We start from the raw sequence: 13,150 nt of genomic DNA on the forward strand, positions 1-13,150 counted from the left end.
CCATTTCCAGCATGATAACCAGATCCCTACATACCCATTTCTGAAGCATAGTTAAACAGTGTTTTAAGTCTTGTCACTTCATTTCTCCCTTGGATTCAGTACAAGTTCAAGTACAACTCAAGTCAGCTCCCACCAGAAGCATCTGCTTCAATTTAGGGAAATGTTACTTCTTGAAATTAAACTTTGCCTTTCTGATCTTTGGTTAGACACGTGTATTCACTCTCTTGCTAGGTTTATCCTGTTGCCAGATGAACAGATGTGTGCAGAGTAGATTTTTTATTTGGTTTTGGGTTTTTGAATTACTGCACATACGTAAACATACGTCCTATTTTGAGGGCTGGGCATAAGCCACAGCAAATCAAACCTACTGGTTTTCAAGCCCCAGGAACAGCAGGACCCCATGAAATCTGCATACCTTAAAATGGGTGCTGTTTTGAAACTATTTGCACTGCTTACAGGGGTTGCGTAACTGTGGTAGTGTCCAGAAATCAGGGAACAAAGTAACTGAATAGTGAAATGTTAAAGGCAAGCTTTTAGAAGTTATGAATTCATTTGGTATGCAGTCATTCCAGAAGGCTGTATGTGTAGAGGTAAACTCCAATGTCAGTGGCAGGTGAAGGCTGATAGTTTCTGAATGGCATGATTTCAGTAACTATCTCTGTAGTTTCTGTAATCCTGTTAAAAAAAGTAATTCCTGTGCTTTATGATACTTTAAACGCAGTAGGCCGTGAGTCTGTAGAAATCACTGTGAAAGCCCTCGAAGTCTTCAGTCAGTTTATCAACAATATTATTTGAATCACAGTCACTCTACAGCTTACCTTTTCCTGTTTCTAAAAATATAAAGAGAAATTTAAGATGTTGGTTTTATTTTAGGACTTCTTTTAAAATGATAGATGGAGATTTGATTTATTAGAGATTTAACTGAAATGCATCTGGAAAAGAGCCAACAGGGTTAAAGATCAAAGTTATTAAAAATGGTGCTAATTGAAATAGCTTCAGAACTTCCTACATTGATTAAGCAGCAAATTTTCCCCCTGAAAAGACAAAGTATTGAGGCTTACCTGAAGTTTTAAGTAAAGGTACACTTTTAACTCCTTCAGTTCTCTGCATGTATATATTTCAAACAGCCCTTCAGCATTGTTTATTCTGCTGCTAGGTATTCAGAATTTCTCCTGTTTACCTTGTGACCCAGTTGATAGCCTGACCATCTCTTCTGTGTGTAAACTGTGAGTAGCATGGATGACTTTCTTATTTTGAGTATGTGTGTTTGGTCAAAATTTTTTAAGGTAATACAATTTTATATCTTTCTTATTTTGAGCCAGTGCATGTGGTGAGATTTTTTTTTGAGGTAGCGGAGGAAGATAACAGAACCAATTCAAGTGCCATGCCATGCATATTTTCCAGATGTCCTTTGCACTTGAATGTAAATCATGACACCTTAGAACACAATAAAACTTCACCTATAGAATCAAAACTGTTTTAAAGAAGTAATATTTTATTGACTTGTCTGAAGTTTGCCAGGTTACAAAATGGAAAAAAAACCCTAATGGAGCAAAAAGTTATGTATTAGCAGTAGGAAAAACCTTCCTCCTAAAAGCCTACTATAGTTCTAGTGGAGGAGGGAGTTTGTGTAACGACAGTACATGTTTATTCCTTGGGATCAGTGACAACAGCAGTGGTTGAATAAGAGAAAGGACTGAGGAGAGCGGCAATGGTATAGTGGCGGTGACCAGAATCATTAGCAGTGAACACCACCTGGAAAAGAGAAAACTTGTGATCACAATGAGCAATGTATGTTCAAAACTACCTTAGTAAGAATAAAGAAGCACACTCCGTTTCCTCTGCAAAATACTTTGCCTGTTCTGTCCAGTCAGTGATTTTGCCCTTCTGAAGTGTAATGCTCCCCTTACTTCGTGGTACTTGCTGAAGACTGAGAAATGTGTTAAGATCTGGAGTGAGGATCACAAAGAGCCTTGGCTGCAGTGAATTTGAATGTAGAGACCTACACACGAGTCAGCCAAAATAGTTAGTGATGTGGAATGGGAAGATGAGCGGGAGGTATCTCAAAAAAACAATAAGAAAGACAGAGAGATGAAATCCCATCTAGTGACCTTAAATGCAACCTCTCTGTGTGAGGTGTCCAAGCAAGGTGGGCTGTTAGAAGCCGATGCTGTTTTCTGTACTTCCGTGCTTCACTCCTGTTTTTAACACAGCTGGTGATGGGTCAGCTGTTGCATTAAGAACTGTGTGTCTAGACTTGCTAGAACAAGGAGAACACTTGGCCTAAGATAATTCAGGTTTGCTGCTCTCCAGATCAGTCCCTGGAACTTGAGACACCTAGTTTCCAAGAAAGTGTCATCACCAGGCTTAAGCTCCCACTTTCTTTGTCTCTCTTCAGTCTAATATTTGATCTGTTTTCTGAACCATGACATGCTTTCTACAAGAGGACTAGAGTTCCCTCCTACATCCCAGCCCCGCCAAAGTCTTAAGCAGCTGGGACATGCGGGCTGTAGGCTCCCGTTACCTTGTACACAGACACAGTCAGTCATTGCCCACTTCTGAGGTTAATTTGTTGACCTGTGGGCTATTACATCAAAGGAAGTCTTCTTCAACAGCCTAGCTGGAACAGTCTCAAAGAGGTGCTTTTAAGCACTTTTTGAGGTGAGCCTTTCTGTATGCCCCAGCAACTTTCAGACATCCAGGTGGCTAGAGGATGTTTTTGAGGATTGTTTATTTGACCTAAATGACCCAAGCTGCACCTCAGACTTTTATGGACATGGGCCTTAGTCATCTGTTTTAGTCTTCACAGACCTTCATAAACTTAGGGTTTAAAATGTTCTATAATACAAACTGTAGCCATTCCAGACTACTTAATTTGGGGAAGCTTAAATTTAATGGCAGATTAAGCCTGAAGAATTAAAACAATATTTTTGAAGAGCACACAATAAATCAGTGCAGGGCTGAAAGCAAAGGGAGACATAAGACATGATTATATTGCTGGCCTACTTGTGACATCTGAGTATTGATGAAACAGCCAACTTTTCTGCTCCCACTATGGTTATTTCTTCATACTTTTATGCCTTTTTTGGGGGTTGTTTTTTTTTCTTTTTTTCTATTGCATATCTCAGTACTAAGCATCTTTTTTCCTTTTTCTTTTTTTAAAGGGACATCACAAAGAATTGTCTTTTCCTATAATTACAGGTCACACTAGAATTCAGGGATTGCCAGGGGCTGATATGGGCAAAATACATCTGCTTAAAGAATAGCTTATTTCCCATAAAACTGTTTTTTCCAAATCCCTGTATTCCTTCAGCAACAATAAAAGCAGTTTTTTATTTCTTTTTTTGCCTCCTTTGTTTTTAAACACTGTGTACTTTCGAATAATGTAGCTTTTTTTGAACGAAGGTCCCTACTAGTCTGAATGGGTGAATGGGATCAGCTCCATTTGGAAGAGCTGTATCAGTATTTGCACAGAAGTCAGCTACTTCCTTTGGCTTAGCCAGTTGTATATTGCCTTTATCTGCCCAATGTTATGTGGCAGTGAACCATTTCACTGAATTTTGACACTCCTGCAGTATTAAAGGACTGCAGCTGTTTTTTCCAACTGATGCCACTACATTATATACAGGTTATTAGATATATTTGCAGATACTTACATCAGCATATTCATGGAATGGAGAAAGCCCAAGTCCCTTCCAGTAAGAGCTGGTGTCAAACTCAACCCTGTATACTGCTTCTACAAACTGTTCTTCTGTTGTGAGATCATGGATCTCCCCATATTCTGTGGTTTTCCTGTAATGGTAAAATATCTACATAAATATTTTATACTGTCATTTAGATGCTAAACAGAAACAGTTGATGTGGAATATTAAACAGCAGAGGTGCTGCACAGCCAAATTCTACACTGAATGGTTTCTAATCATCTGAAATAATTCCCTCCCATGTAGCGTATGTTTCTGTATTGCAGAGCCTGCCCCTGTGGCTTACTTAGAATCATAGAATAACTAGAATCATAGAATAATTAGGGTTGAAAAGGACCTTAAGATCATCTAGTTCCAACCCCCCTGCCATGGGCAGGGACACCTTACGCTGAATCGTATCACCCAAGGCCTCGTCCAACCTGGTCTTGAACACTGCCAAGGATGGAGCACTCACAACCTCCCTGGGTAACCCATTCCAGTGCCTCACCACCCTAACAGGAAAGAATTTCCTCCTTATATCCAATCTAAACTTCCCCTGTTTAAGTTTTAACCCGTTACCCCTTGTCCTATCACTGCAGTCTCTAATGAAGAGTCCCTCCCCAGCATCCCTATAGGCCCCCTTCAGATACTGGAAGGCTACTATGAGGTCTCCAAGCAGCCTTTTCTTCTCCAGGCTGAACAGCCCCAACTTCCTCAGCCTGTCTTCATACAGGAGGTGCTCCAGTCCCCTGATCATCCTCGTGGCCCTCCTCTGGACTTGTTCCAACAGTTCCATGTCCTTTTTATGTTGAGGACACCAGAACTGCACACAATACTCCAGGTGAGGTCTCACAAGAGCAGAGTAGAGGGGCAGGATCACCTCCTTCAACCTGCTGGTCACGCTCCTTTTGATGCAGCCCAGGATACAGTTGGCTTTCTGGGCTGCAAGCGCACACTGAAGCCAGCTCATGTTCATTTTCTCATCAACCAACACCCCCAAGTCCTTCTCTGCAGGGCTGTTCTGAATCTCTTCTCTGCCCAACCTGTAGCTGTGCCTGGGATTGCTCCGACCCAGGTGTAGGACCTTGCGCTTGGCAGGGTTAAACTTCATAAGGTTGGCATCAGCCCACCTCACAAGCGTGTCAAGGTCCCTCTGGATGGCATTCCTTCCCTCCAGGGTATCAACTGAACCACACAGCACAAATCAAAGCTGGGTGGCTTTTTTTGTCATTTCTATTGCTACAGCAGAGATTATAGTTAAGAACCCTCTTTTAATATCATGTTTAACTTGTACCAAGTGCCTTCTGGAACCAAATGTTAGCGGCTTAGGAAAAGGATTGGTATGATGAAAGGTAAGATGGCAAATCTTAAATTAGAATTAAAGAGAGAAGAGAGATTTTAGTGGAAAATTATTTTGTTCTCTAGTTATTAGAACTGAGGCCATAGGTTTTACCTTTGATACAGTTTTATGTGACCCTGAGTGGTAGTATCTTGGAAAAGCAATTTAACATCAAGATTTTATTAATTTGAAATACAGTGCCTTGGTCAAAGAGCAGGGACCTCTTCTGGGTGCCACGTAAATGAACAATAGGAATTCTCAGCTGAGAGAGAGCATGTACTCAGCTATTAACAAAAAATATGTGGATGGATGAATGAAGTCCAGAAGGAAGAAGGAAATATAGCTGGCATTGCACCCTATTTGTTTGAAAAGGACCAAGTTTTGCGTGACAGCTGTTTAAATATTTGCATACTTAGCTGCTAAACCCCACTTATCTCTTTTCTCTCCTTCTATTTCTGATTTTTTAAACATTTTTTCCCCTGAAAATATTTATTTGATATTTATAGCACTTCATAATCACATGATGTAGTTGAAGAAAAAATGAAGAGTCTTGACTTGAAGAACTAGTGGAACTTTCCTGTCTTACAGCAAGAGTAACTGTTCAGGCAGAAAACAGAAAAGCTTGAGGAGGAAGAGAGGAAGGGGAGACAGCAGTGGCGCACTGCTTGTCAGAGACACAATTAGTTGGGCTATTGCAGCTTTTCTTTTCCAGCTGTTGCCTCCTTCTTCATCTTACTTGTTATCTTTGGTTAACAGTGGTAGATGAAAAAAGTCTGAATGACAGAGCCTTTGCTTAAATTAAGAAGAAACAGGATAGGAATTGCCATGCTAATTTTCAGATTTTCTTATATTTCAAGTTTAGCAATTTGAAGACTGACAAAAGTTTCACTAGTCCAATACAAGTGAAATCAACTGGATCCAGGGTAGACCGAAGACCGAACCTGCAGAGAACCCAAGCCCTATTTGAAACATGGTTCGCGGGCAATTTGTGAAGTGTACACATCTGTTTTCATTCAATTAGTATTTCCTGCTTAATTCATATTGCTTTAATAAGAGGCAGTAGGTAGAAGGAGGAAGAACTCATTGACAAGACCTCACTTGGAGTATTGTGTGCAGTTCTGGTGTCCTCAACATAAAAAGGACATGGAACTGTTGGAACAAGTCCAGAGAAGGGCCACGAGGATGATCAGGGGACTGGAGCACCTCCCGTATGAAGACAGGCTGAGAAAGTTGGGGCTGTTCAGCCTGGAGAAGAGAAGGCTGCGTGGAGACCTCATAGCAGCCTTCCAGTATCTGAAGGGGGCCTATAGGGATGCTGGGGAGGGACTCTTCATTAGAGACTGTAGTGATAGGACAAGGGGTAACGGGTTCAAACTTAAAGAGGGGAGGTTTAGATTGGATATAAGGAAGAAGTTCTTTACTGTGAGGGTGGTGAGGCACTGGAATGGGTTACCCAGGGAGGTTGTGAATGCTCCATCCCTGGTAGTGTTCAAGGCCAGGTTGGACAGAGCCTTGGGTAACATGGTTTAGTGTAAGGTGTCCCTGCCCATGGCAGGGGGGTTGGAACTAGATGATCTTAAGGTCCTTTCCAACCCTATTCTATGATTCTATGACAAGTGTCCTGGAAACCATGAAATAGAATTGCTAGGATCCTGTAGAAGTGTTCAGAGTACAAGATAACAATTTGTTTACATCTACTTAGAAGCTGAGTAGTTTACACAAAAACCCATTAAAAGGAAAAATAGTGTCTACCTCAAAATCTTTGTTCATGTAAACACATAAGTTTTAGTTTGAGAAAAGCATGGATGCATCTTGAAGGGTGCTTTCCCTAATAACTGCTGACCCAGAGTTTGAGATGTTAACTGCACTGAACAGTTGGGAAACTGGAAACAAGAGTTCACTTGAAGACTCTGGCCCACTACCAGGAGTTAGTGGCACTTCATTTCAGTTATTAAGCAATAGTCCTTCAGTGCAAGTGGTATCACAAGGAAAGCCTTCAGCAGTACTGCTTCATTGACAGCCAACAGGACAGTGTGCAATTCAGAGCCTGGATGGGAGTAGCACAAGCCAGAGGATGCCCTACATTCATCCCTGGTAGCAAAAGGCTACAAGCGATCCCTTCTGAACAGCACTTGTATTACTGTCTGAGTTGAGGAATAAATATAGTATGGTTGTTTATTCTTAATAGGATGCGGACTGCCAGCATCTGCTGTAAGATGGATAGTCATATTAAAGCTGTGCTTTTCCAGCAGGAAATTTGCAAACCTCTGGTTAAGCTACTATGGTTCCAGCCTAGACTGCAATCCTGATGCACGTTTTCACTGTCTGGACCTTAGTTATATGTTGTGACCAGGTTAAATCTACGCTGCCTATGCAATAATGCCTTTATGTACTCTTGCGCTACATACTGCACTGATATAAACTCTGCGCTAAGATGCAGAATGCTGAAGAAATATATCTCAGGAGCACGAATTATTATTTTGAAGGAGATTGGTTTTTTTTTGGAAAGAAGGATGTTGAGGGAACCACTCAAATATGCTGCAGTTGTTTTTTATGATTTACAGCCTAGCTCACATGAGAACTATGTTTGGTGACTGCAACTCTTGATCTATATGATAAGACCTAGATTTTTCAAGAACATGTGAGGAGTGAGAGGTTCAAAGCTAGGGAGGAGCTAATACAGAACCCAAATCACATGTTTCCCAGTCTCTGTGCCCTGAGGCCTTCCTCAGAGTACATCTCAGCTCAAGTTATCTCTTCTTGAGTATTTTTGGTTAGACTAATTTTGAAATAGCCTTTTTAATAAAGTTAGCTGTTGCTATGCTAACTTCCTGTCTCTTAAATACCATTACACCAAATTCACCAGTTGCTAGATGCATTTGCTTAATTTCCTAAAATGTGTTAGCAAAGTCAAAACAAACAAACAAAAAGGAGAAAAATATTTTTTATAGACATTTGTACAAAATGTATTTTTTCCACATGTATCTGCTAGGTACTGTAACTTACAAATGTTATTAACCTGACCGTAGTAGTTATAGATTGTATTCTTTGATTGCATTCAGATTTTCATCTGCTTTAACACAGAGAAACTCTGGTTTTCCCAAAAGAAAAAAAAAAGGAAAAAGAAAAATAATGTGAAAACTCAGTTGAAAAATGTGTCATCAGCTAAAGTCAAGGGTGTCACTGTAAGAAACCTTGGTTAAGATGCAAGTCAAGGGAAAGATCAAAATCTTCACCTGCAATAAAAATTGTGGTTTAATGTTCTTCCACTGCCTTCCCCCAGCACGGTGGTTCTCACTTGCCTAGGGTTAGTCTCAGTTTATATTTCAGGAGAAAGGATTTGATTTTCTCAGGGGTGTGCTGACCTAAAATGTCAACAGCGGTTGGCTGAGGACTGCAGGATTTGTCTCCTTGGGCTTGTTGAGACCAGCATTGCAAATTGAACAAGAAAACACTGTTATGCCACAAAACTGAGGTCATTTAACACCAACGTTAATTTATCTTCCATTTATCTTACTCCTCTGTAAACTGTATTTTGTATTATATATTCAAGAGCACTTGACAAAGCATTTGAAGTAATCTGGGTTTCTTGATAATGGCAGAAATACTCATTAAGGACAAGACATTATCCTTGTCTCTGCTTTCCTGGAAAGCAATGTATCTTTTTTAATGGTGTTTCTCTGTTCGTTATGGTATATAAATCCATTCTGAGAGTAATTTGTTCCTGGTTTAACACACAGTATTTGGGAGTGGAGGTGTTTGTTTCTCCTTCAGTCTCCTGACCTTGTTCCTTTTCAATGGGGAAAAAGTAAGTTAGCTTTGAGTTTTAGAAAAAGAAACCCTTCAGGGGGAGAGAAAGGTACCTCTCTCCTTGTGGTCTTCTGTGGGTTTTTTTTCTGCAGCTTTTATGTAAATTGTGCTATAAAAATCCAAGGAAAAGACAATTAAATGCTCTGGTGGCTCCTGTCCATGCTTGTGCTTGTCATTCTGTGCTTGAATATCCTGCTGTTACTAAAGATTTCTCTTGATTGATATAAAAATTACATGAGTTGTTATAATGAAACCTAAATGCCTGAATATCATCTCACCTATTTGAATTCTAGTAAAATGTTTTCCTCTGTTACCCATACTTTTCCCAAAGACTGAAGAGAATTGTATTATTGCCTTCCCCTCAGTGATGCTTTGTAGGCAATAAGCTGTCATTCTAGCAAAAGCCATGCAGATATATAGAAATAACCACAAACAAATGCTTCTGTGCTGTGTTATCATGGGACTTCTTAAAACTCCCTGGTCAAGGAGTTTCTTCCAACCAGCATGCTTGTTAAAGAGGAAAAGACAATTAATGTGCTTATTATTTGCATGTGTACAGTCAGATCTTACAGAGAGGATTTTGTATGTGTTTACTGCTGCAAATAAAACTATATCCGTTATGTATAAAACAGTAGGTTAGTCTGGATTACCTACAAAATTCTGGTAAATAGGCTTTTAAGTATTTTTTAATTCTTTTTATAGAAATGAAAGATAGTACTAGAGCTAGAAGAATAATTATTAAACCTATTCCTTTACACAGGTAAGAGAAGCATCTCAATATATTTTTGCAATTAGCATGTATTTCAGTTGTGGATAAATTCCACTTGAATCTGACAGATTTTAGACCAGAATTCATGTCCTGTTAACAGTGATAGTGTGACATGTGCTAGAAAGCTTTTTTGATCAGAGCCCCATTCCCTTTATTTCTCAATTGTTTGCCCGAGGCACCTTGAAAACGGCTCCATAAGACCACGTAACTTACCCAGTAGCAAAGTCCTGCCAGCTTCCATCTGCAGCCCTTTTAAAGACTTTAACAGCTACGTTAGATGCAGGACTTCCTCTGACTGCATCCAGCACTTTCACCATGAGAGGGCATTTGGAATCAACAGAGCCATGGGAGACCTAGGGAAAGCAGGAGAGGTTGAATAGGAGCTGTTCATCAGCCCTACAAAAACCTTGTTTCAAAGAAGAGATGAATTCTTATTGCAGAGCTAAAGTTGACTTAAAAGCAATTTTTTTTGACAAATGGTTCACAAACATCTATTTCTTAAAGCAGACTATCTTAGAGTTTTATACTGAAGACTCTATTACACACACTGACACACACAAACAGATTGCTTGATAAATATTTAGATTTGCATATGGCCCTAGGAAAATGTTATAATGTGCATGTTTTTAATGAGGTAACAAATAAGAAAATAGTAACTTATTATAAGTGCAGGCAGCCTAGGAAACCAACGATGAAATACCTATGACATCCCTAGAACTGAAAGAATATTTGTTTCTTGAGATTCATTATACTATAAAGAATTAGTCATACTTCAAAAGTATTTTTTTAGTGTTTTAGAGAAGCAGTTGTTTGGTGAAGAGGTAAAGCTACCTCTTATATTGGAGATAGGGGATGTGAGTCATGGACTGACAGAAACAGACAGAAATAAAAGGTCACACCTTCTACATCTATGACCCTTTCATAATATCCTGAAAAAGATGATAAATGACAAAAAAAGGCTTTTTAGGAATCTTGAAGAAGCTGCTTAAAATATTGGAGCAAAATAACACTCCAGCAATGCCAAATGGTTAAAGAATTTCATGGATGAAGAGAATGCTAGTCATGTAGAAAATCTCAGTTATCATTAATGATTGAGTTTGAATAAAAAGCGACTCACCAGTGGTGCAGCTTCAGAGAGAAATACCAGTCCAGCTAAGAAAATGAAGAGCACAGAGTGAAAGGCCATCCTGTTTGCTGTTAGTGAGCCCTGGTGCCAGCAGCTAGGAGCTGCGGGGATTTGGGATTTTATAGCAAATCCGACAACAAAACAGGCTGCTTATTGGGTGCCCATATGACTCCAAATTTGCTGATTCTGACTATTTGCTTAGTAAACAGTCCAATCCTAGAGTCAGTCCATGAATAGCACTGCCATTACAGTCAATGGAAAGACTGTAGGATCACTAGAGCAAAGAGAATAAGTAACGGACACAAACATGACCCTTGCCTGGGGAGATTAGACTCGTAGAAAGCCCTCCAGAAAATAACGCAAATGACCTTTGTTTGCCCAGAAATCCAACCAGTTCTAGGAGATCTTCTTTACCTTGCCCTCAGGTTGTGCATGATCATGCCCTAGTGCTTCCTCTTACTCCTGCTCCATGTTTCTTCTCAATGTAGTCAGTGCTTTCTGAAGACCAGTTCCCACATATAGATAGATGCAGACTCAGTATAAGGGTGATGGAGTTTGTTGTCTGGCTGAAGCAGTGCTAATGGTCCATCCTAGGAGACAGATTCTGAAGTAGTTCCCTTGCTTGTTGAAAAGGAGCAATGTTTCATTTTGAAACATAATTTAGATAGGATCTGGCAATGTCTGCCTTTCAACCTAAGGATTCCTAAGGATTCATCTTGCCTAATCTTCAGGTAGACATTGAGGTTTCCTCTTAGCCACTGGGAAGAGACCTAGAGAGATCTATCCCTTTGGGAAGACAAAGATCTCAGAAAAGTGAAATGTGTCCTGTCTTGCTCCATGTAACCCAGAAGGAGCCAAAGCAACTAGGATAGACTGGTAGGTTATGTTAACATGTAGCTAATGTTCTTGTTGCCAAACTCTTGTTATGCTGGAAATATTATTATGCTCTGAAATGTAATTTTAGGTAAGATGTTTCTCAGGAATGAACTCTGCCCCAAACTGAGAGAAGATGTCAGCTGGGGGTGTAGGCACGATGTAGCTGGATTTCTCCAGCTGCATTACATAAGACTTGTTCATGCTGTACTCTGTGCTAGTTGAGAGACAAAGAAATAGTTCTGTTTGGCATCTCCTTCTCCCCATGTCCTAAACCACCCTGAGCCTACCCTTGTGTTCTCAGGAGCTGGCATGCTTACCTTTTACTGATTTCACAGTATTCTAACAAAAAGCAATTTTACCCCTGATCTTGAATAGGATTATGATGAAGGTCCTAGAGAGAAGTCACGGACAGTCTTCTCCAGTGGCTTTCATGCCTTCGGGCTGCTTTGTGCTCTTGTTCTACTCAGGCAGAGTTGAGTTTTGAAAAAAAAGCTATATTACAGTAATCTCCTGAACCGGGATCAAAGTGCACTTTGTACTTACAGCAAAGCAGGCTGATACGTAGGTAGCATTCTACACTAGCTTTGCATGCACATGAAAGTCAATTCAAGGTGCCCAGCAGTAACAACTCATGCTGCAATCTAGTGCTTATGAGTTGCATTCAGGTCTTGGAAAGGTAAATACTGCACTTAGATCTGTGCCTTGACATTTTATTTCATTATTTTGCTCTCATTGTTTGTAAATATTTCTCTGAAACAGTAAAGCTTTGTATGGGAGGAAGAGAAATTATCTGTGTTCTTGTGCAAGTAGGCTGTCCTGTCATTTGCTATCAGCTGTTCTACAGGGAAAGAAAGGAGCTAATGATATTGGCACCTGCCTACATGTGAAATTGCTCTCCTAAGAGAGAATGACTTCAAAAAATAATTATTTTTCCTACCTTTTCCTGCAAGGTAACAGTTTCTGAAAGCCCAGGTCTGCAGGGATGGTACATTGCAGCTGTCCATATTATCCATTTTACTTTCCTCTTTTATAACATTTATTTTTGGCAGCTGTTTTTTGAAGTGAATAAGGAGCATAAAAAATTCTAACCCCAAACATGTATTTTTTTATTCTCCTTCATTTTCTGTTTTTTTTTTTCTTTTCAGCTCACGCCATCCCAGAGATAGCCTAGATAGAGATCCTTTGACTATGAGCAGGGGCACCACTCCAAAAGGAAATTAGACTTTGTGTGTTGGTGAATCTCCATTCACACATTTTCCCAATAACTACATTATTTCTGTACATTCTAAGGGTATAAATGGAGTCTGTGGGAAGGTAAAATAAAAATCTTTGTTGTTGATCTGGAAGGTCATGGGGCATCTAGAATTCATACAGAACTGTACTAAAATCCCATGTGAACCTAATTGTGAATTATTACAGCCTAGTGGTATCAATGCTCAGACTCAACCTATTAGCACAATATACTAATACTTTCCATAAAATGCATGGAAGGGCTCAGGAACTTGGAACAGCTGACTGAGAAGAATGATTTTCCCTTGGCTTGGGAGCAA

General features: G+C 39.8%; 1 protein-coding gene and 2 long non-coding RNA genes across 3 annotated transcripts; 1 reads left to right on the forward strand and 2 right to left on the reverse strand.

Annotated features, from left to right (window-relative positions):
* The first annotated feature begins 309 nt into the window (after positions 1-309).
* LOC133266892 (uncharacterized) lies at positions 310-1,637 on the forward strand. Its single transcript, XR_009742557.1, has 2 exons — positions 310-1,079; positions 1,349-1,637. It is a non-coding gene; the product is annotated as an uncharacterized LOC133266892 (long non-coding RNA).
* On the reverse strand, positions 1,476-10,872 carry LOC133266889 (transthyretin). Its single transcript, XM_061448597.1, has 4 exons — positions 10,716-10,872; positions 9,812-9,951; positions 3,657-3,792; positions 1,476-1,755 (listed from the first exon to the last, which is right to left on the reverse strand). The coding sequence occupies exons 1-4, from the start codon at positions 10,782-10,784 to the stop codon at positions 1,648-1,650; spliced, it is 453 nt and encodes a 150-aa protein (XP_061304581.1). The 5' UTR covers positions 10,785-10,872; the 3' UTR covers positions 1,476-1,647.
* Positions 3,831-6,628, reverse strand: LOC133266891 (uncharacterized). Its single transcript, XR_009742556.1, has 2 exons — positions 4,882-6,628; positions 3,831-4,004 (listed from the first exon to the last, which is right to left on the reverse strand). It is a non-coding gene; the product is annotated as an uncharacterized LOC133266891 (long non-coding RNA).
* Positions 10,873-13,150: the final 2,278 nt, after the last annotated feature.

The sequence above is a fragment of the Pezoporus flaviventris genome, unplaced genomic scaffold (assembly GCF_033815535.1).
Source record: "Pezoporus flaviventris isolate CSIRO_AGI_PZ_B2104156 unplaced genomic scaffold, CSIRO_AGI_Pfla_v1 ptg000007l, whole genome shotgun sequence".
NCBI lineage: Eukaryota > Metazoa > Chordata > Aves > Psittaciformes > Psittacidae > Pezoporus > Pezoporus flaviventris.